Below are 23247 nucleotides of genomic sequence, written 5' to 3'. Positions count from 1 at the left end.
TCTCTTTGTTCCAGGCTAAAGGGGTTAACCGAGGTCTTTGGGTTAATCTTAGTAGTTATCCTCGTCGTGCTATTTTCGGTCTTTACAAGTCTTCTTTTAAGGATTTTAAAACCATGTATGTTAAGGTGAGGAGTGTGCCCGAGGAGTTTCCTTTCTATCTGAATGAGTATCTTGTTGAGAAGTTCCCTCTATCTTGGTGTTCCAAATCTATGCAAGCTCTAGATGTAGATGATAGGTCGGTTGATGATCAACTTATGATGGAGTTTCTGTTTGAGAAGTTGGGCCCAAAGGGATTATTATCTGTGTCCGAGTTGTTAAAATGGGATTCTGATAGATTGGCTGTTCTGAAATATCTAGGTAAATTAGTTTGTTTTTTATTTGTTGTTGTCTTGTCCTTGTTTGTTCTTATTCTGTTGGCCTTTCGTACAGGTGACAAGGCACCGACAATTACTACTGCTAGATTGAAGGCATTCTTTAGTCAGCGGAAGAAGGCTGAAAAAGAGAGCTCGACTACTAATATCGATAAGGGTCTTGTGATTCAGCACGAACCTTCCCTTAAGGTTAAACGGAAGAGGGGTCATGCGAAGGAGAAAATTGCTGAGGCTTTTCTGGAGAAAGGAGAGTCTTCTATGGAGCTTCAAAGGGTGGAGTCGGCTTATGAGTCTCAAAAAAGGTTGCATGGTTATTCGGAGGATGTGTATAGTCGGTCTTTATGGGGTAAACTATACCCTTTTTCTGTCATGGCAGACGAGCTTTGCTGCTTCCCTGATGATATGAAGATGATTGAGGGTGACGAACATGTAGGAGTGAGCCATTTTTTGCAGGTAAAGGTTGTACATTGTCTAGTATACGTGTGGTATTATATTGTTTTGATGTTCTTGTTTTTGTTTTAGGTAATTGGTGCACGTATTGTAACTGTTGGTCGTGCTCAAGAGCTAGTTTTTGAAAAAGAAAGTAAATCTGCTCTAGACGTTGCCGAGCTGTCCTCAGATGTGGAGGAAAAGGAGAAGACTATTATGGAGTTGTCCTCCTCTATGAGGTTGAAAGAGTTGGAACTTGCTAAGGAGAGGCGCCTTTAACTCTCTTCTGTAGAGGAGGTGAAGACTGTTAAGGCTGAAAATGATCGCTTGGGGTCGAGGGTGAAGGAGTTGCAGACTGAGGTTTATGAGGCCTATGCGCAGGGCTTTGAGCGTGCTGTCTCTCAAGTACGGGTGTTGTTTCCTGGGGCAGATGCGGATATGCTTGACGCAAATAAAGTGGTTGTGAATGGGCAGCTTGTGGACGACGAGGCTGTTGTTTCATGTGATAGCGGGGAGTCTAGTATTGGTGATAAGGCAGATTAGGCCTTTAGTTTGTGTTTTATTTTGTAAGCTTTGTGTGTGGCCCTTAGGCTTTTAGAACTTTGTATTTAACTTGTTTGTCTTTTGGATAATTCCGAGTATCATTCTCGGTTGCGATGTTTTGGTTTCCGAGCATAAAGCTTGGTTTGATAATGACTGCTTTAGCCTTTTATGGGATATGATATTTTGGTAAAGATAGTAATAATGTTTTGCCATGCCAAGTGGTGTGTTCGTATTGAGTATGGTCTTTGATATGCTATTTCACATATGATGACTTTGTCAATAATGACTGTTTTGTGGTATTTTTGGTTGTTTGTATTTGTCCGAGTGTTATGCTTGGCGTAGGTATGTTAGTTTCCGAGTATGAAGCTCGGATAATGTTGTTAACTGAAATGCATTCTAATTGTTATGGTAAAAATATTTTGTATACGACGTAGATTACTTTTGTATAGTGGTTCGTGGCGTCCGGCCTCGTTAAAACCCTCTTCGAGTAAAACCCATGTGTTTTGGGAGAAAACCTTCGGAGGGGAAAAAGAGTACCATCATTCACGATTTTACAGACTATATCATGACTGATATTCCCTTAGGGAGGAGACATTCCATGTTCCTGGAAGTTGGTCTCCTTTGAGGGTTTCTAGTTTGTAAGTCCCCTTTCCGAGGTTTTGAAGAACTCGGAAAGGTCCCTCCCAATTTGCTGCTAATTTGCCATGTGCCGGAGGTTTTCGAGTTTCTTCTGTTCGTCTGAATACGAGGTCTCCATTGCTGAAAGAGTTGTGAACTAATCTTTTGTTGTGTCTTCGCTCTATGTATTGCTTTTTGGCTTGCTGCTTTATGGTTGAAATATCTCTTTCTTCTTCCACAAGGTCCAGCTCGGCTGTCCGAGCTTGCAAATTATCCGATTGATCATAGAGCTCGGTCCTTAATGTTGGGACGCTGACCTCTAATGGAATAAGTGCTTCTGCGCCATATACCAGCTTGAAAGGGGTTTCTCCTGTGGCAGATTGAATGATGGTATTATAACTCCATAGGATTTCTGGATTGAGGTCGGCCCATTCTCTTTTAGCCTCGCCGAGCTTTTTCTTTAGTCCCTGCAGGATAATTCTGTTAGTTGATTCAACTTGTCCGTTAGTTTGCGGGTGCTCTACTGAGCTAAAATGATGTTTGATGTTAAAGTTTGTTAGAAAGGTGGCAAGCTTATGGTCGGTAAATTATCTCCCGTTATCCGAGATTATCTTTCTTGGGATGCCATATCTACATATAATATTTTTCCATAAGAAGGATCGCACTTTCTCCGCTGTTATATGTGCTAATGGTTGTGCTTCAATCCACTTAGAGAAATAGTCTATTGATACTAAAAGGAACTTTACCTGGCCTAACGCTTTCAGAAAAGGTCCGAGGATATCTAATCCCCACCTATCGAAAGACCAGCTTACCTCTATGGTGTGGAGCTCCTCGGCTGGGATCTCTAAGAGGGTGGCGTGCTTTTGATAATTATCACATGCCTTGACCTTCGAAATACAGTCCCTTTTTATCGTCGGCCAATAGTATCCTGTTTGCAATATCTTTGCCGCCAATGCTCGGCCACCGATGTGGTTTCCACAAACCCCTTCGTGCGTTTCTGCCATAACATCCTCGGCTTCCTCCTTGCTGATGCATTTGAGGAGTGGTTAGGAGTGTCCTCACCTGTATAGGGTATTTTCGATTACTGTATAGAAACTTGCCCTTCTTCGGAAGAGCGGCAAGTTCGGCTCCTCGTTTGGTATGGCACCTGTGTTGATGTAATTGAGAAAGGGTGTTCTCCAGTCTGGTACCTGCATTATGCTTAAAATTGTGTCTTGCTCGAAACTTGGCTTTTCAAGTGTTAGCTGGGTCAGTGTCGATGTGTTTTCGGTTTGCCTTGTTGTGGCTAACTTGGATAACACGTCAGCCCTGGTGTTTTGTTCTCGGTTTACATGAATAATGTCAAATTTGTTAAAATTTGAAATGAGATCCTTTCTTATGAGCCAATATTTCTCTAACAAAGGATCTTTTACCTGGAATTCGCCCTTTATTTGATGCACCACTAATGAAGAGTCGCAGTAAACTGTTATTCGGGGTATTTGTAGTTGTAGGGCGAGCTTTAGTCCAGCGAGTAGGGCCTCATACTCCGCCTGATTGTTGCTCACGTTGAAGCAGAACTGTAGTGACTACTCGGCCACCACTTTGTCTCCTTCCTTCAGCAATATCCCTGCTCCACTTGCTAGTTGCTGGACTTCTTTTACTGTCTTTGGGCTTGTCATGTTCAGCACGGCTTTGCATTTCTCTGGGTTGGCTTCTATGCCTTGCGAGGTTAGCATGAAACTAAGGAACCTCCCTCCTTGGACTCCAAAAGCGCATTTGTCCGGATTAAGTCTCATATTGTATGCTCGGGGTTGTTTGAATATTTCTATCAAGTCATCACAGTGTGACCCTTGTGCCGGTGTCTTTGCTACCATATCATCTACATAGACCTCCATATTCCGGCCTATCTGCTGTTGGAATACTTTGTCCATTAATCTTTGATATGTCGCACCTGCATTCTTTAAGCCAAAAGGCATTACCTTGTAACAAAAATTTCTATGTTCTGTTATAAAAGCTGTTTTGCTTTGGTCCTCTGGGTGCATCAGAATCTGGTTATAACCAGAGTATGCATCCATAAAACTCAAGGCTTTGAAACCAGAAGCGTTATCAACTAATTTATCAATGCAAGGTAATGTATATGCATCTTTAGGGAAAGCTTTGTTTAAGTTTGTAAAGTCGATGCACATGCGCCATTTACCTGAGTTCTTCCTTACCATTACCACGTTGGACAACCACGTGGTGAAGCGAATCTCTCTGATGAAACCTACGTTGAGGAGCTTCTTTGTTTCTTTGAGTGCTGCTTGTTTTTTCTCCTCTCCAAGGTTCCTTTTTTTCTGTGCCACTGGTTGGATTATTTTTTTGATTGCTAACTTGTGGCAGATGACCTTTGGGCTTATTCCGGGCATGTCATCTGGTGTCCATGCGAATAGGTCGGTGTTCTGGTGCAGTATGTGTATAAGTCTTGCTCGGTCGTCCCCTTCTAATGCTTCTCCAATGTATGTGTATTGTTTGTCATCTGCCGTTAGTGTTATTTGTTGAAGGTTGTCCATTGGCCGAGGTCTTTCGCCGAGGTCTTCTCTCGGGTTGAGGTCGGCTAGTATTGCTGTGTCGGCAGAAGTGTGGATTGCTTGAACCTGGGGCCGAGCTTCTTATTTTGTTTGGGTTAGCTTTAGGCTAGCATTGTAGCACTGCCGAGCTTCTTGATGATCGACGTACACTGTAGCTATCTTGTTTTCCTGCATTGAAAACTTGACACACAAGTGTAATGTGGACACCACTGCTTTGAATATATTCAGGACAGGTCTCCCAATTATAATATTGTAAGGGATATAACAGTCTACTATTAGATATTGAATATCCATTGACTTTGACATAGGGATTTTTCCCATTGTGGTCTTTAGCCATATGTGTCCCATGATGGGGACTCTCTATCCGGAGAACCCAATTAGCTCTCCCGAGGAGGGCTGTATCAGTTTTTTCGATAATTTCATTTTTATAAAGGTAGAATAAAATAAAACATCAGCACTACTACCTGGGTCCAGCAATATTTTTCTTACCAACAGTTCTCCGACCTGGATGGAAATTACCACGGGGTCGTCGAGGTTAGGCTTGCCGATCTGAAGTCTGCTTGGTTGAAGGATATTGTGACGTCTGGGTCTTTGTCCTTCTTTGGCTGTATGGTTCCTTCGATTGCTAGCATCGCCATGTAGCTTCGCTTTCTGACCGAGCTTGTTACACCTCTGCCTGCGAATCCTCCTGATATGTGGCTAATGATTTCCCTTGGTGGATCAGGAGTTGTCCGTTCTTTTTTGTTGTTGTCCGCCGTTGGTTGTTTGTTCTCTTCTTTATCCGAGTTCTCTCTTCTGCTCCTCCGGCTCTCGACATATTTGTCCAAGAGCCCTTGGCGTGCCAGCCTTTCTAGGAGTTCCTTTGCGATAATGCAGTCGTCGGTGGTGTGGCCGAATTTCTGGTGGAAGGCGTAATGCTTTGTCCTATCCACGAACCTTTGGTCCTGGTAGTTTCCTGCTCGAGTTGGTGGCTTTATGATTTTGGTGTTGAGGATTTCTCTGATGATGTTTTCTCTCTTGGTATTGAATCTGGTGTATGTGTTGTACTTCAGTGTGAGCTTGGAATGCTTCTTAGTGTCTCTGCTGCCTGGTGATCTGAAAGTTCTTTTCTCATCTCACTGGTGTGGTTGTTTGTCCGATTTTTGGGCCTCACATAGCTCTTCGATCTCCATTTGACCTGCCGCCCTTTCCTGGAACTCTTCTAGAGTCTTAGGCTTTGTTATAGCAATGGTCTCTCGGAATTTGCCGGGCCTGAGGCCAGCCTTGAGAGCATGTAGGTGGACGGCCGGGTCCAGGTCCTGGATCTCCATAGTGGCGTCCGTGAATCTGGTCATGTAGTTCTTCAAGCTCTCGTGCTAACCTTGTTTGATGGTGCCGAGGTAATCTGATCCATGTACGTATATCCTCGATGCAGCAAAATAATCAATGAATGACCTGGCTAGGTCTTCAAAGGAGGAAATTGAACCTGCAGAAAGTTTAGAAAACCAGAGCAATGCGGCACCATCAAGGTATGTGGGGAGTGCTCGGCAGAGGACAGGCTCATTGTTAGGACCATTGAAGAACATCATCGATTGGAACTTCTTCACGTGGGCTCGGGGATCTCCGAACCCCTTATATGGTTCTAGTGCAATGAGCAGCGTAAAGTTCTTTGGCATTTGGTAGTTTGTGATCTCTTCGGAGAAGGGGTTGTCGAGGGTGAGCTTTTCCTTCGGCGGAATGATGTTTAAAGGATCCGTCGCAACTTGGGCCGAGCCTTTGGAGCTTTCTCTATTGTTCTGGGTTGATAGCTTGGCTATCCTTCATACTTCCGCCTGAAGTTCGGCAATTCGGGCCAGGAGGTCATCTTGTGAGAGTTGTGGATTTTCCCTGTCAGCCATGTTCAAGGATTGGGAATCCTACAAAACAGAGTAGAGGACTAAACAAAGGGAAAAGTGGGGTTAGATGTATTCGGCCCCACGGTGGGCACCAAGTGATTCGTCTGAACACTGGGGAGGCCGAGCTTAAGCGCTTCCGAGTTAGTCGTCAACCGAGAGGAAGAGCTTTACGTCAGCCAAGATCAAACACCGCGGCGGAAATACCTGTAAAAGATACTCCAATGCTCAAGTTAGTGATAATATTAAGAGAGAGAGTAGTTAAGTGAGAGTGAATAAGTGAATGTGAAAACTGGTAGTGGAACCTGATCCTCAGCCGAGAATATGAGTTCGGCTTTATAGGGATTGTTTTACCGTTTCCTGTGGATAAGTCCTAGTTTGTAGGTTGGTTATGATATTCTGTTTTGGTGATTAGGTTTTGTTGAGCACGTGTCTGATTATTTGAATGGGTGAGGCCGAGCGTATCTGCTCACATTCCAAGCTTGGTTGACGTGACGCCAGCCTCAGAAATTTGCGTGCCGAGTACTCCGGACGACCGAGGATATGGGTGACGTATCACTACCCTTATTATCACTTCATTTTATTTAATTAACAATTCCCACAAAGTTTCCTAAGTATTATATATATATTCTAGCAAACACATGTTATCGAAAAGGTATAATATAAATTTCATCATCATGGACCATTTGTTGTTTTAACTTTATATACCTATGGATGCTAACTTATATATAAATGGGTCACAGTTAGAAGTTAGAAGAACAGGGAAGGAACCATAATAAAATTGAGTGCTGGAGAAGGAAGTAGTTGCTTTTGGAAGTGGTCCTATAATATAAGGTTGAGTGCACTTATAATTACATCGGGGTTAAAAGTCAAAGATATTAGGCATGCATGTGTTGCTGTCCATGCTCTTTTTTCTGATAGCCCCTGTTTGAAAAGCCAATAGAGCAAAAACATAATTATTTAAAAATAATGCAGGACAAACAATCAAACAGTAATAATGTTTGTTACAACAATTTCAACCACAAAATTAATGGACTATCAAACAAGTTTAGTTATCACATTCCATGCAAGATAATATAATTCCATTAGAGTTCAATCTAACAACAAAGTTGCATTTTCATCCACAACTTAAATATATAGTTTTATGGATGTCAGTTTAGTGAACACTGAATACTATAGATATAAAGTTTACATCATATCTTGCGGTTGAATTATTTGACAACTGAAGTGACCGAAAAAAACAGCTTAAAAAAAGCTTACCTGAAGTTACAAAATTAGTATAATTATTTTTATCCCCTTCGTGATTATCCTTGGTACTTTTTCCAGATGCTGAAGATTTGCGACTTACATCTTTAGCTGGTTGAGAACCAGATGATGTGTCCGGCCATAAGTTGCCACTTTGAGAGCATGTCATCTCCCCCAACAGTAGCACGAGCAGCAATATTTACTGCATTTGTCCTCATCTTGTCATCCTCTTCCTTGTTCACCTGCAGCTTACTAAATATTAATGAAAAGATTTTCCATGTAGACAATGGAGAAATATAAGAATGGGATAAAAAAACCTTTAATGATTTATTACAACCCTCGTCCATGTCCTTGTCACCATCAGCTCCAGCATTACCATCAACCTCCACGCATTCTTTCCTCCACACACTAGAAACTCAGTTTGAATAAGTTTATATGCAAACCTACTGTTATGAAAATTGAAATATTGGTAGAATCTCACCAGTGACAAGCATCTCTCCACATAATTGCTCACACCCTTCAAACCATACTTAAACACTGACAATAATAACACAAAACAACTGTCTGTAAGACCTGGTGTGGCTAGTTTGTATTCAGATAAGCTCAAAAGAAAAAATTAAAATATATGGAGATAACATATGAAAAGGACACTTACTAATCTCAAACAATTTTTTTTGGAGTGGAGTTTTCTGCAAAATCAGCCTTTCCTCTTCTTCTTGCACAGCTCTTCGAGTTGCTTCTGAAACCCGACTGTCCTCCTTGTGACCTGAAAATAACCGCTCTTCCTCTTCTTGTAAAAGATGCAAAAACTGGCCTTAGATTTTGAAATGAGAGTAGACATCCCTTATTATTGAGCTATCAAGCTTAGTTCAACATAACAGAGAAGTTTACCCTCAAATCGACTCCACTAACAACAGTGACATCATTAAGCAGGTCAATGCTTTGTTCAACGGATCCCCCAGAGATCTTTTTTGCTTCTTACTAGAGGATATGAGCAAAAGATGCATGCATTAAAATGAGTTAGATCTTAGAAAAGAAAGAACAATTCTAAGAGTGAAGCATGTTGCAGCCAAATAAGACAGATCACCTTAGAGGAGCAGGAGGTGAGGAACCAAGTGCTTCAAGTTTCTTCTGGCCAACAGAAGGCTTTTTCACAGGTGCCCTCACAGTATTTCCAGAAGTGTTTGATGGCACATGGGTGCTTAACTGATCAAACACAGAATAGAGTGGGGGCAAAGAGTCAGAGTTATGCATGAAGTTTGAATATATCATTAAATAGTGGGTGAGCACAAAATGATAATTTGCATTTTTCTGAAAAAGTGAAATTGGAAAAACAAATTTGAAGTTCATATTATGCCCCAATAGCAGATTGTTTCAAAAAATTAAAGGTAAAAAGTGCAGGACATGAAAGGTAAAATAAGCATGCTTTTCATTATATGCTTGTTATTCTTCACTGCAACTTAAATACATAAATAGCATGAGAGGCATCTCAATAAATGCATAGGGTAAAATAATCAAAATGTTTCAAAGCACTACTCATAGTATGGAATTAATGAAAATAACCAAGTTTGTAGCATACTAATCCAAACTAAAAGCATTGTGGTCTATGCCACCAAAAATAACAAAAAACCCTCAATAAACTACCAAGAATAAAAAAAATAAAAGAGGAAAGAGACATAAAAACAAATGCTTGTTTCTTAAAACTGAATTACAACAAGTTATAAGGACAGAAAATAAATCATAAGTTATAGACAAGTTAACTCTTGAATATGCATCTATAAAAGAACAAATATTTTGTATATATACATCTAATGTAAACATCGGTACTGTACGACAGGTGCATACCATGTATCAAAACAATCACATTTGAAAAATATTTGATCCACAATACTTTAGCCACTATATTAGACAAAATCAAGTACATCACTTGCAAACTTACTGAGACAATAGGATCTAGTTGGGTCATTCTAGAAAGGGAAGCAGAATTGAGTGATGTCAAGCCAGTAGATGTTGTAGGTGCCATTCTTGTGGATACTGGAAGGCCCCTTGAGAACTCATCCTTTACAGTTTCTTAATTGGCAGTTGCCTGTTCGATTTGTGCAGAATTATCTAAAGGCACACAGTCCATGAATTTTAGAAATATTCTGCCTATGTTGCTGTTCAGTGGGAATTTCGCTAGGTTCCTTTTTGACATAAGAACCAGATGACAAGAAGCCTGAATTTTGATCTTTGTTTGATGGTGGTTGCCATGCATTTGAAGTTTGCTGGGATGCCGGATTGTTTAATAGAGCAACAGAGCCACCTGGCAGCCTCTTGGGATCATTCAGAGAATTTTGCTGTTCAAGTTTTGGCATACCAATGAAGCCTTGTGTTGCCCCACCTAAGTGATTGGGACCAGTGATTTGATGTGGAATTTGACTCATATGTGACTCATGTGGTGGTGGTCTGATAGATGAAGCAGACTACTAGCTGGCACTAAAAAAGGCCTATAATTACCACCACCACTGCGGCTGCGACTGCTTATTAAGCCTGTATACATGAACAGATGATCTTTCTGCTTCTTGACTAACAGTGATGGAATTGGAAGATGACAACTGGCTCGGTTGCAAACCCTGAGTTTCCATTGTAGCATCCAATTCCTGAGATTTTCTAGCATTGTTCTCCATAGTTTGGACAGCTGAAGAAGTCATAAAAGATTGGTCTGCAGCTGCATTCATACTTATCTGATGAAGCTGAGCTAAAGCATGGGGATCATTTAATTATCTTGCACCTAAGCCAACAGTGGGCATCCGAATAGGTTGATGCTGCCCCACAGGTCCTTGGTTGGGTCTCGTCTATAATAGTAGAAAAGAACAATGAATCTTAACATGATGGTGACGGCTTAAACTGCTTGGTGACGGCTTATGATGCATTTTATATATTTAACAAAAAGATCTCTTGCGAGTGTTGCATGCCTCCTTTATGTGGTTTTCTCCTTAAAGATATTGTAACGGCTGATATGGGTCATGCATTGGCTGCAGAGGGAGGATTCTGTACTGGAAGTACAAGAGTTATAGATCCCCAAGTATGGCATTTCATATGTGATTATCCACTGCAAATTATGTGTTGGATTTATAGATTTACTAAGGAAAGAAAAATAAGAATTTGTTGATGTAGAAATCAAGAATTTATTTTTTCTTCATAATTTTTTCGTTCACCACATTTTATATCTTTCTTTTTTCTTCAATACAATAGTGAACCGAAACAGTTGCATTTTCTTCTTGATGCTGGAAATAATTCTTATACATTTTCTAAATACTATGACTTGCATGTTTGCAATCTTGCCAGTGATTGAGTAAGAGCGATTGAGTAGCTCTGGCTATGTCTTTTCTGCTTCTTTGCCTCCATATATTGCAAGTGCTGCAATTACAGCTATTAACATTCTGGAGGAAAATCCCGAGCTGTTATCAAAGCTTAAGAACAACATATCTGTGCTATGAAAAGGTGAGCTTTGGTCTCATTGCTAATTTCTTGAATTGTAATGTTAGTGTCTACAGTTTAATTGCTTTTATTTCTCGCCCAATCAATCAAGGATTGCATTTAATTGTTTGGTTAAGCACTCTGATTTTGAGATACATCGGATACTGCAGAATTGTCAAAAGTACCAGGTTTGAAAATTACAAGTAATAAGGAGTCACCAATTGTTTATTTGAGATTAGAGAAGTCAACAGGTTCGCAGAAAGATGACTAATGTCTACTTGAAAAAATTGCTCAGCGGGTAAGTATTTTTTTTCCTTGACAATTGTTTGTTCCTTGTTGTTGTGACGGAATGACTTACAATATATATTTTACCAAAGTTAACTTAGTGCATGACGTCCCAAGATAATAGAATGGCATAGATCTCTCGGTACATAATGCATTAAGTTTATGTTGTTGCATCATAGTATTGTGCTTGTTTTTGTTTGTGCTTATGAATGTTTTTGTATTCGTAGGTTTTGGAGGAAGATTCTGTATTTGTGGTGGTCTCTCACAGATCATCATTGGACAAGTGCCGTTTACCTGTGGGAATAAGATTGTTTGTTTCTGCAGGGCATTCAGAATACGATCTTCGGAGGGCATCTGAATCATTGAAAAGGGTTTCAGCACAAGTCCTAGGTGGTCATAATTGAAAGCTATACATATATGATTTGGATCCTCTAAAGTTTGAATTTCACTTTAGAGGGTAAAGTGTGATATTTCTATCATTGAATAATTTCTCTTTCATATTTATTCTTGGTCCCACATATGAAATAAATGGTGAGAGATCACACTTTACTCTCTAAAATGAAATTCAAACTTTAGAGGATCCAAATCCATACATACACACACACACCTATCTTCTTCTGCTTGTTTTGTATGTACCATAACTGTACCAAAATTTCAATTTTTTTCCATGTTTAGTTAATCAATTTTGAAATCCAGGGCAGATAAAGAAAGTTGTGTAGTTGATAATTCTTGTAACATTTGATGCTAGTTTTGTGTGTTGGTTGCTTACTGAGTTTTACATGTAGAATAGAATAAGGGTTTTGTTTATTTTTATTTATTTTCTAGTGGGTTGGTGAAGATGCCTATTAACTACAATTCCTTAATTGTATCTTATTTGATTTTTTGCGCGCTCTCAAGTGTATTGCTTTGCATGCTAGATGCCACCAAGAACCAATATTACGCTTTACATTATTCATCACGTGGCTGTTAAATTTGAGGTTAGGGTTTCTAATTAGTTTAAAATGTTTTGTTTTTATACTCGAAGAATTTATAACTATCTAAATTTAGCTTGATAGTCTATGTAAGTGTGTAGTGTTTGATGGAGTGTATGTAAATAACCCAAAAAAAGGTTACAATTCAATATGGAAAGTCCGAAAAATATGGTTGTGTAATAAATGGAAGTCAAATGCTAGCTTTTTTAATTAAAAAAAGTCCTCTAATTTTGCATGTATTACCGGATAAAATCGGATTGGTTTTACAGTTTTAGTCCAAATCCAACCCTAAATTTTTTACCGGACCAATTTTCTAGACTATGACCCTAAACCCACAGAAATTTTATCTTTTTTAGGTCATAATAAGATCGGGTTAATACCTGGTCTAAATCATACCTACATAATATCAAGCCAAGACCATAAACTACATAAACAATTAAACATTGTTGAACACACAAAGCAAGAAGTAAGCAGTACAAATTCTTTGCATACAGATATGCTCCACATATAAGGAGAATTCATGTTAGGCAACATATTAAGTTGTTTCTTCTTGACAGTCTCAGAGAATCATCATCCAAAGACTCCAAATGTGTCACCAACATATCCTCCATGCTCAAAACTGTTGTTTCAAAATTCATACCATTTACATTACTGATTGACAACAAATTAATCAACTTACAATTTTGGCCTTACAACCTCTATTAATCCAAATCCAGCCACAAACATCAAACAAATGAAACACACACACACAGAGCGCAGTATTGACATTACTCCTCCATCGCATCGTTGTCCTCTGATTGCCATTGGGAAACAGAGATTTTAATCTTTTGTGGTAGGAGTGTTCATAAAAAAACTAAAATGTGGTTAACCGGTTAAAAAACCATAACCATATTTTGGTTAACCAGTTTAATTAAACAATTTTAAAAATCATATCCATATTTTTTAAAATTGGTTAACCAAAACCAAATTTAAAAAACCTAACCGATTAACCAAAACCAAAATCAAATTAAAATCAAAACCTAATTTCAAAACCAAATTACATACTCTCGCTCTCTCTCTCCCTCCTTTCTCTTCTTCTTCTCTCTCTCTCTCTCTCTCTCTCCCCTCTTTCTCTCCTCCTATCTCTCTTTTTTCCTTCTCTCCCTCATCTCTCTCTCTCTCTCTCTCTCTCATTTTCCTTTTTCTCCTCTCTTTTTATCTCTCCCCCTCTTTTCTCTCTTTCTCTCTATTCTCTCTCCCCTTCTCTCTCTTATTTTTCTCCTATTTTTCTCCCCTATCCCTCTCTCTCCCCCTTCTTTCCCCCCTCTCTCTCCCTTCTTTCTCACTCATTTTTCTTTTTATCTCCTCTCCCCTTCTCTCTCTCTCTCTCTCTCTCTCTCTCTCTCTCCCTCTCTCTCTCTCTCTCTCCTTCCCTTCCATCATCTCTTCCTCTCTCTCCCCTATCTCTCTCTTTTCCTTTCTTCCTCTCTTTCTTTCTCCCGTCTCCCTCTTCTCTCTCTCTCCCCTCCCTCTCTCTCTCTCTCTCTCCACTTTGTCTTTCTTTCTCTGTCCCTTGTCTCTCTATCCTTCTCTCCCTCTCTCTCTTTCCCTCTTTCTCTCTCTCCTTCTCTCCATCTCTCTCTTTCTCTTATCTCTCTGTCTCTCTCTCCTTCTCTCTGCTCTCTCACTAACTCTCTCTCTCTCCTTGCCCTCTTTCTCCCCCCTTCACTCCCTTCCTCTCTCTCCTCCCCTTCCTCTCTCTAATCATCTCTCCCCTTTTTCTATCTCTCCTCCTCTCTCTCTCTCCCCTCCTATCTCTCTCTCCTCTCCTTCTCTCTCTCATTTCTCCTCTCTTTTCCCTTTTCTCTATCTTTCTCCCTCTCTCCTTTCCCTCCCCTCTCTTTCTCTCTCTTTTTTATTTTCTCTCTTTCTCTCTCTCGTTCCTCTCTCTTTCCTTTTCTTCTTTCTCTTTCTCCTCTTTCTTTTCTTACTCTCTCTTTTCTCTTTCTCTCTCAACCTTCTCTCAATCTCTATCCCTCTTCCATCTCTTTTCTCCTCTTCTCTCTAAAGCAAGAGAGAAGAGAGAGGAAAAGAAGATAGAGGAGGAGAAAGAAAAAAGAGAGATAATAAGAGAGAAGAATGATAGTAGAGAGAGAAGAAGAGAGTGAAAGAGGACAAAGAGAGAGAGAGAGGAAAGAGAAAGAGAGCATGGGGAGAGAGAAAGAAAGGGGAGGGGAGAAAGAGGGAAGGGGGAGAGAGATAGATAGAGAGGAGGGGGGGAGAGAGAAAAGAAAGCGAGGAGGGGGAGAGAGAAAAATGGGAGAGAGAGAGAGAGAGAGAGAGAGAAAAAGAGAAAGAGAAAGAGAATGAAGACAAGAGGAGAGAGAGAATAGGGGGAGAGAGAGAAATAGGAGAGAGAGAGAGGGGGAGAAAGAGGGGAAGGGGAGAAAGAGAGAGAGAAAGAAAAGAGAAGAGGAGATGGAGAGAAAAGGAGAGAGATAGAAAGAAGGAGATAAGAAAAAGTTACTCATATCATTTAGAAAAAAAATTATTTATATTAGAAAAAATTATTTATAGAAAATACTGAAAAGAAATAAGAAAGAAAAAGGAACGAAAGCAATGGAAGGGTTTTTATTATTTACAAATGTTACTTGTATTATTTAAAAAGAAAAAAGTTTTTAGATTAAAAAAATTCAATTAAAAAAAAAGGTTTATAAATTTGGATTTTTGTATGTAAAAATATTAATTTTTGTGTAAAAATTTATTTTTACATGTAAAAACTAATTTTATAGTATAAAAACTAATTTTTTAGTATAAAAACCGATTTTCTGGTGTAAAAACGAGTTATTTTTTAAAAATTGGTTTTTACTTTAATAACCGGTTTTAAATTTCACTAACCGGTTAATAACCGATTTCATCATGTAAAACTAATTTAATTAATTAACCAATACTATATTTTTAGTTAACCAAAAAATTGATTTGATTTTTGGATTAACCAAACCATGAACACCCTATTTTGTGATAATGTAAGAGATGGGTCCTTCTGAAGGGCCAAAGGAGCTTTGACCATACTGATGCCCTGCTCCAACTCCTTTACTGCCTCCTCCTGTATCTTTTCTTTCTTGCCCTTCATTCTATTAAAAACTTGACAAAATGTCAGCAAATAACAAAATGGGAGGGCATTGTAAGGCTTCCTCATACATATAAAAGTGGAACTGATGAATCACCTATTCTTATGGTGCCTCTCCTCCCTGATGACCCTGATCTTTTCAATCTTTGGAATGGCCTTGAGGATGTTTTCCGCAAGATTCCTGTCATATCTCTCTAGCCTATTTGGCTTTCTCTCAAACTCAAAGGTTGAATCCTAAAGCAATATATGATAGTCATGAGGCTTTTTCAAACCATAATTATGAAGGACACAGACACATAGGCCAAAAGAAAGGAAATATAAAGTTTCATTTACCTGAGTCATATCCTTTCCATGCACCCGCCTATACGCCTTGGTCCATTTTACTTTCCGAGGATTCCTCTTCATTTTGAAGTTCTTGTGGCATTTAGATCTACAAATCGAAAAATTTGCAAGAGAAGTTTGTCATAAATCTGGCACCATATAGGGCATGTAAAGCGGGGCTATAAGCCTATAACCAACCATACATAACTCTTGAGCATTTCATGAGTTTTGAATATAGATGTACTTAGCCCACCAGTTACTTTATGAAAATGAATTAACAATACTCAATGGAGTTCACAGGTGATCGAAGAACGAATTCAAATATCATAACAAGTACTTGTAAATCTAAGCTAAGATGGAATTATGAAGCTTATAAAACATAGTTAATAAAGGCCTTACTTTCATATCAAGCATTTGCCATCAACTTATACAACAAGATCAATACATAGATATCCACATAATACTAGTTCTCCAGTAGCATCTATACATATGGAGCAATATGCAGATAACTAGAAATTGAAAGTTCACTTAATAATTTTCAGATGTTATATGATTAGTTCATTACCGATAAGATAAATGAGAGATCCATAGGGAAGAACAGAGGTTCACCTTTGCATCATTACGAACAAACTGGATTCCATGTCCAGGGTACACGGTTGAAGAACAAAACCAGCACTTTTCTAATCTCATTGTGCCTCTTAAACTAAAAGCAACACTTCCTAAAAAGGCAAAAACAGCATAAAAATTAAGGATCACAAATCATCAGTATCAACTATAATACTGCTCTAGAATTTCAGTAAGACCAAAAAACAATTCAATTTTTTTTTTGAATTTTGAATTTTAGTTGAGAAGATAAAAAGTGACCTTTCACAAGAGATTATATTTTACTTTTTTAAATAAAAATTTAAAATTTAAAAAATTCAAATTTAATTCAAAAAATATATCCAAAATTTAAAATAATAATTATTAGAATTTAAAAAATGATTAAAAATTAACTTTTAATCAATATTAGTCAATTTTAATATTTAAATTTATAAATTAAAATTTTATAATTTATAATTTAATACATAAATAAATTTTAAAAAATAACTAATATTAATTGAAAAAATTTTATTATCTAATAATATTTTAATAATAATAATAAATTAATAATATAACCAGCCCATTTATACATATTTAAAATTAATTTCAATAAACATAATCTTATTTTAAAAACTCTTTTTTAAATTTTTTTATTAAAAAATACAAAGATTTTTTTTAAATTTTACCAAACTAAACCACCAGATAAGCCAAGAGTCACTGTTATATTCAAATATAATTGATAAATATTTTTTTAAAAAAAATTAATGTTCTGAAAATCGGTTTGGATTGGCCGATCGAATTGGTTGAACGGTAAACCGCTACAAAATATGAATCGGACAAATGTTAAAACCGTCGATTTCAAAAATCGCAATTAAATCGTCAAATTAGTCGGAAATCGGTCGGTCAAATCGAACCGTGACACGGTCATTTTTTTTAATAAGGAACCAAACGTGTCGTTTTCAGGCTGCTGCACCCTAACTCACTCACTGCCCCTAACCAAACTCCATCGTCCCGTCCAGAATCCAGATCCAGAACGCCTCTCTCACACTCGGTCCAGGGCTCTTCTCATCGAGCTCCTGGTCGTCCCTCACCTCCATCCAGCCACCGCCTGCTCTCTCACTTTCCCTCCATCGCGCAGCAGCCATCGCAACTTTCCTTCCCTTCCATCGCGCAGCCACCGGTTTTTATGAGACGGCATCATTTTTGCGTTTTGTTTAAAAAAGAAGAGCCAGGTTCTCGTCCTGAGTGACCTGAAGCCCTTTACCCCCTCTCAAGCCCCATTCTTGATTCCTCATTCTCATACATACTCTCAATATTTCTCCCCAAAACACAACCCTAGCCTCCATCGCACCGCCGTTGGTCGCACTATTGCCGCCTGGTTCATCGTGGCCATTGAATGGCTCTGCTCACTACTACTATGCTGTGTTTACTGCTATGCTATGTTGTACTCTGGTTTGTGTCTTCTTGGCTGATGTGCTGTATTTTTTTGCTCTCTGTTGTTCACTGCTGAGCATTCTTGTGTTTAATTAAGTCAATTAAAACTATGCTTTAGGCTTAATTGTGCTTAGATTGTTAAGTTAGTTAATTCAACATATGTTCTGTTGTGCTGTTGTTGTGCTGATGTTTTGTGTTTTGTGATTTCTTTGCACAGTGATGTGCTGCTGGAAATTGAATTGTTGTTATTTTGTGTGTTTGTGTTTATTTTACTGTTTTGTGATGTAATTATGTTTAGATGGTGATTGTCTTCATGATTGTTTATTTCAGTTATGTAGAATTTTGTGATTTCTTTGCATAAGATTGAATTGCTTCTGTTTTGTGTTTGTGTTTACTGTTTTGAGACTTAATTATACCTAGATCAGGGACGGACTTAGAGGGGGCAAGTAGTGGCCTTGACCCCCCAAAATTTTAAGAAATTATATTTATATATGAGATATATGTTTAAAAAATAAAAAAATATTATGTAATTTAATAATTTTATATGTATTATTTTTTACTATGTGATGAATTTATGTCTTAATTATTTAATTCACTAATATTTTTTACTTAACTAATTTAATATCATACATTCATGTCTTTGTACCTTTGATATTAGTTTTTATATAATAATCTCTATATTTATTTTTTATATTAATATATTTAACATTTATATTATTATATTAATAATGACTTACATAATTATATTTTGGTAATCGCATCTAAATTTACGTTGTTAAAAGAAAATTTTTTATAAAGATATTTTATATCTTGTATTTTATAAGGGTATTGTGTCTTTCAAATAATTAATAATTTATAATTTATTTTCAAATTTTTTAAAATTTTTGAAAGAATTAATTTTAATTAATAAGATATGTGATAATTTTTAACTAAATATGCTATAAATTATTAGTATTTTATAATTTTATAATGTATTATTAATATTGTTATATTTCTTTTATGTAATTATCATATTAAAAATAAAATTGTGAAAAAAAATTATAATTATATATATATATATATATATATATATATATATTGATAAATCTTTTAAAAAGCTAACTCTAATAACGATATGTTAATTATCTTTGTGGAAAGAAAGAAAATATCTAAATTTCGGCCCCTCCATATTAAAATTTCTGGATCCGTCCCTGCCTAGATGGTGACTATCTTCATGATTTATTGATTTTAGTTATGTATTATTTTGTGTTTTTTTGCATAGTGATGTGATGCTAGAGACTGGATTACTGCTATTTTGTTTGTGTTTTACTATTTTTGTGACTTAGTTATGCTTATATGGTGACTGTCTTTATGATTTATTGATTTTATTTATATAGTATTTTGTGATTCTTTGCTTAGTGATTGATGAGCGGATAATTTATACGCTTTTTGACATTGTTTTTAGGTAGTTTTTAGTAGGATCTAGCTACTTTTAGGGATGTTTTCATTAGTTTTTATGATAAATTCATATTTCTGGACTTTATTATGAATTTGTATATTTTTCTGTGATTTCAAGTATTTTCTGGCTAAAATTGAGGGACCTGAGCGAAACTCTGATAAAAGGCTGTCAAAAGGACTGCTGATGCTGTTGGATTCTGACCTCTCTACACTCGAAATAGATTTTCTGGAGCTACAGAACTTCAAATGGTGTGCTCTCAATGACTTTGGAAAGTAGACATCTAGAGCTTTCCAGAAATATATAATAGTCTATACTTTATTCGAGATTAGACGACGTAAACTGGTGCTCAACGCCAGTTCCATGCTACATTCTGGAGTCAAACGCCAGAAACACGTCACGAACTAGAGTTGAACACCAAAAGCACGTTACAACTTGGTGTTCAACTCCAAAAGAAGCCTCTGCACGTGTAAAGCTCAAGCTTAGCCCAAGCACACACCAAGTGGGCCCCGGAAGTGGATTTCTGCATCAATTACTTACTTCTGTAAACCCTAGTAGCTAGTCTAGTATAAATAGAACTTTTTACAATTGTACTAGGGGTTCTTCTCCCTATTTTCGAATTCATATTACATTTTGGGGGCTGGCCATTGATGAGCAGATAATTTGTACGCTTTTTGGCATTGTTTTTAGTATGTTTTTAGTATGATCTAGTTAGTTTTTAGTATATTTTTATTAGTTTTTAGTTAAAATTCACTTTTTTGGACTTTACTATGAGTTTGTGTGTTTTTCTGTGATTTCAGGTATTTTCTGGCTGAAATTGAGGGACCTGAGCAAAAATCTGATTCAGAGACTAAAAAGGACTGCAGATGCTGTTGGATTCTGACCTCCCTGCACTCGAAGTAGATTTTCTGGAGCTACAGAAGCCCAATTGGCGCGCTCTCAACGGTGTTGGAAGTAGACATCCTGGGCTTTCCAGCAATATATGATAGTCCGTACTTTGCCCAAGATTTGATGGCCCAAACCGGCGTTCAAAGTCACCTTCAGAATTCCCAGCGTTAAACGCCGGAACTGGCACAAGGATGGGAGTTAAACGCCCAAACTGGCACCAAAGCTGGCGTTTAACTCCAAGAAGAGTCTCTACACGAAAATGCTTCAATGCTCAGCCCAAGCACACACCAAGTGGGCCCGGAAGTAGATTTTTATGTCATTTACTCATCTCTGTAAACCCTAGGCTACTAGTTCTCTATATATAGGACCTTTTACTATTGTATTTGGAATCTTCTGATCTTTGGAATCTTTTGATCTTTAGATCTTTTGATCACTTTGGGAGGCTGGCCATTCGGCCATGCCTAGACCTTGTTCTTATGTATTTTCAACGGTGGAGTTTCTACACACCATAGATTAAGGTGTGGAGCTCTGCTGTACCTCGAGTATTAATGCAATTACTATTGTTCTTCTATTCAATTCCGCTTGTTCTTGTTCTAAGATATCACTTGTTCTTCAACTTGATGAATGTGATGATCCGTGACACTCATCATCATTCTCACCTATGAACGTGTGCCTGACAACCACCTCCGTTCTACCTTAGATTGGGTGGATATCTCTTGGATTCTTTAACCGGAATCTTCGTGGTATAAGCTAGAACTGATGGCGGCATTCAAGAGAATCCGGAAGGTCTAAACCTTGTCTGTGGTATTCTGAGTAGGATTCAATGATTGAATGACTGTGACGAGCTTCAAACTCCTGAGGGCGGGGCGTTAGTGACAGACGCAAAAGAATCACTGGATTCTATTCCGGCCTGATTGAGAACCGACAGATGGATAGTCGTGCCGTGACAGGGTGCGTTGAACATTTCCACTGAGAGGATGGGAGGTAGCCACTGACAACGGTGAAACCCTTGCATACAGCTTGCCATGGAAAGGAGTAAGAAGGATTGGATGAAGACAGTAGGAAAGCAGAGAGACGGAAGGGACAAGCATCTTCATACGCTTATCTGAAATTCCCACCAATGAATTACATAAGTATCTCTATCTTTATCTTTATGTTTTATTCATCATTCATAACCATTTGAGTTTGCCTGACTAAGATTTATAAGGTGACCATAGCTTGCTTCATACCAACAATCTCTGTGGGATCGACCCTTACTCGCGTAAGGTTTATTACTTGGACGACCCAGTACACTTGCTGGTTAGTTGTGCGAAGTTGTGTTTATGCCATGGTATTGAATACCAAGTTTTTGGATTGATCACCGGGGATTATTTGTGTTGTGAAAAGTATTGATCACAATTTCGTCCACCAGCCATTCAGCCATGCCTGGACCATCACTTATGTATTTTCAACGGTGGAGTTTCTACACACCATAGATTAAGGGTGTAGAGCTCTGCTGTACCTCGAGTTTTAATGCAATTACTACTATTTTCTATTCAATTCAGTTTATTCATGTTCTAAGATATTCGTTGCACTTCACCATGACGAATGTGATGATCCGTGACACTCATCATCATTCTCACCTATGAACGCGTGACTGACAACCACTTCCATTCTACCTTAGACCGAACGCATATCTCTTAGATTCCTTAATCAGAATCTTCGTGGTATAAGCTAGAATTGATGGCGGCATTCATGAGAGTCCGGAAAGTCTAAACCTTGTCTGTGGTATTTTGAGTAGGATTCAGGGATTGAATGACTGTGACAAGCTTCAAACTCGCGATTGTTGGGCGTGATGACAAATGCAAAAGAATCAATGGATTCTATTTCGGCATGATCGAGAACTGACAGATGATTAGCCGTGCTGTGACAGAGCATTTGGGACCTTTTTCACTGAGAGGATGGGATGTAGCCATTGACAACGGTGATGCCCTACATACAGCTTGCCATGGAAAGGAGTAAGAAGGATTGGATGAAGGTAGTAGGAAAACAGAGATTCAGAAGGAGCACAGCATCTTCATACGCCTATCTGAAATTACCATCAATGATTTACATAAGTATTTCTATCTTTATTTTCTGTTTATTTATTATTATTATTATTCGAAAACTCCATAACCATATATTATCCGCCTAACTGAGAATTTCAAGATGACCATAGCTTGCTTCATACCAACAATCTCCGTGGGATCGACCCTTACTCACGTAAGGTTTATTACTTGGACGACCCAGTGCACTTGCTGGTTAGTTGTGCGAGGTTGTGAAGAAAGTGCTGAGTTATAAACGCGCTCACCAAGTTGAATGCCATTATTAGAGATCACAATTTCGTGCATCAAGTTTTTGGCGCCGTTACCGGGGATTGTTCGAGTTTGGACAACTGACGGTTCATCTTGTTGCTCAGATTAGGTAATTTTCTTTTCAAAAATCTTTTTCAAAAAAAAATTTTATCCCTATTTTCAAAAAAATATAATAAATAAATTATTCTATGACTTCAAAATTTTTAAGACTGGATTCTAGAGTTTCATGTAACAAGTTGAAGCCTGGCTGGCTGTAAAGCCATATCCAAATTCTTTTGGATTAAGGCTTCCACTTGTCAACATAAAAGGCATGTATATGGAGTTCGATGAAGTATCAGCTGTTGCATGCCTGATTTATATCCTAAAGCTGGCTGGCCATTAAGCCATGTCCAACCCTTGGATTAGAGCTTTAGGCTTACATTGAAAGATTCTTAGAATTCTTATTAAAAATTTTGAGTTTCTTATTTTCTTTTTCCTATATGTTTTTCGAAAAAAATAAAAGAAAATACAAAAAATTTAATAAAATCATAAAATAAAAAAATTTTAAATTATTTTTGTGTTTCTTGTTTGAGTCTTTAGTCAAATTTTAAGTTTGGTGTCAATTGCATATTCATCTTGTTCTTGCATTTTTCGAAAATTCATGCATTCATAGTGTTCTTCACGATCTTCAAGTTGTTCTTGGTAAGTCTTCTTGTTTGATCTTGATGTTTTCTTGTTTTGTGTCTTTTATTGTTTTTCATGTGCATTTTTACATTCATAGTGTCTAAGCATTAAAGATTTCTAAGTTTGGTGTCTTACATGTTTTCT

General features: G+C 37.8%; 1 protein-coding gene, 2 long non-coding RNA genes and 1 pseudogene across 3 annotated transcripts; 1 reads left to right on the top strand and 3 right to left on the bottom strand.

The window, feature by feature from the left end:
- Nucleotides 1-7765: 7765 nt before the first annotated feature.
- Nucleotides 7766-8394, bottom strand: LOC112717749 (uncharacterized). Its single transcript, XR_011866780.1, has 3 exons — nt 8279-8394; nt 8105-8160; nt 7766-8031 (listed from the first exon to the last, which is right to left on the bottom strand). It is a non-coding gene; the product is annotated as an uncharacterized lncRNA (long non-coding RNA).
- A 974-nt stretch (nt 8395-9368) lies between these two features.
- LOC140172951 (uncharacterized) lies at nt 9369-10382 on the bottom strand (annotated as a pseudogene).
- Nucleotides 10383-10948: 566 nt separating this feature from the next.
- On the top strand, nt 10949-11780 carry LOC140175870 (uncharacterized). Its single transcript, XR_011866779.1, has 3 exons — nt 10949-11106; nt 11253-11380; nt 11595-11780. It is a non-coding gene; the product is annotated as an uncharacterized lncRNA (long non-coding RNA).
- A 1325-nt stretch (nt 11781-13105) lies between these two features.
- LOC112718304 (probable ribosome biogenesis protein RLP24) lies at nt 13106-16490 on the bottom strand. Its single transcript, XM_072204028.1, has 5 exons — nt 16376-16490; nt 15781-15892; nt 15545-15681; nt 15369-15451; nt 13106-13170 (listed from the first exon to the last, which is right to left on the bottom strand). Exons 1-5 carry the CDS (start codon nt 16456-16458, stop codon nt 13106-13108), a joined length of 480 nt encoding a protein of 159 aa, XP_072060129.1. The 5' UTR covers nt 16459-16490.
- Nucleotides 16491-23247: the final 6757 nt, after the last annotated feature.

This window comes from Arachis hypogaea, chromosome 10 (assembly GCF_003086295.3).
Source record: "Arachis hypogaea cultivar Tifrunner chromosome 10, arahy.Tifrunner.gnm2.J5K5, whole genome shotgun sequence".
Lineage (NCBI taxonomy): Eukaryota > Viridiplantae > Streptophyta > Magnoliopsida > Fabales > Fabaceae > Arachis > Arachis hypogaea.
Note: the sequence above shows the minus strand (reverse complement) of the source record. Positions and strands in the feature narration are given on the sequence as shown.

What these genes read in the sequence shown, in the direction of transcription:
- LOC112718304 (XM_072204028.1), bottom strand. Translation starts at nt 16,458, where the DNA reads ATGAGATTAGAAAAGTGCTGGTTTTGTTCTTCAACCGTGTACCCTGGA. An exon ending in GTTCGTAATGATGCAAAGGT is followed by an intron (nt 15,893 to 16,375) that starts GAACCTCTGTTC and finishes TTCTCTTGCAAA; the next exon opens with TTTTTCGATTTGTAGATCTA. An exon ending in ATGGAAAGGATATGACTCAG is followed by an intron (nt 15,682 to 15,780) that starts GTAAATGAAACT and finishes ATATTGCTTTAG; the next exon opens with GATTCAACCTTTGAGTTTGA.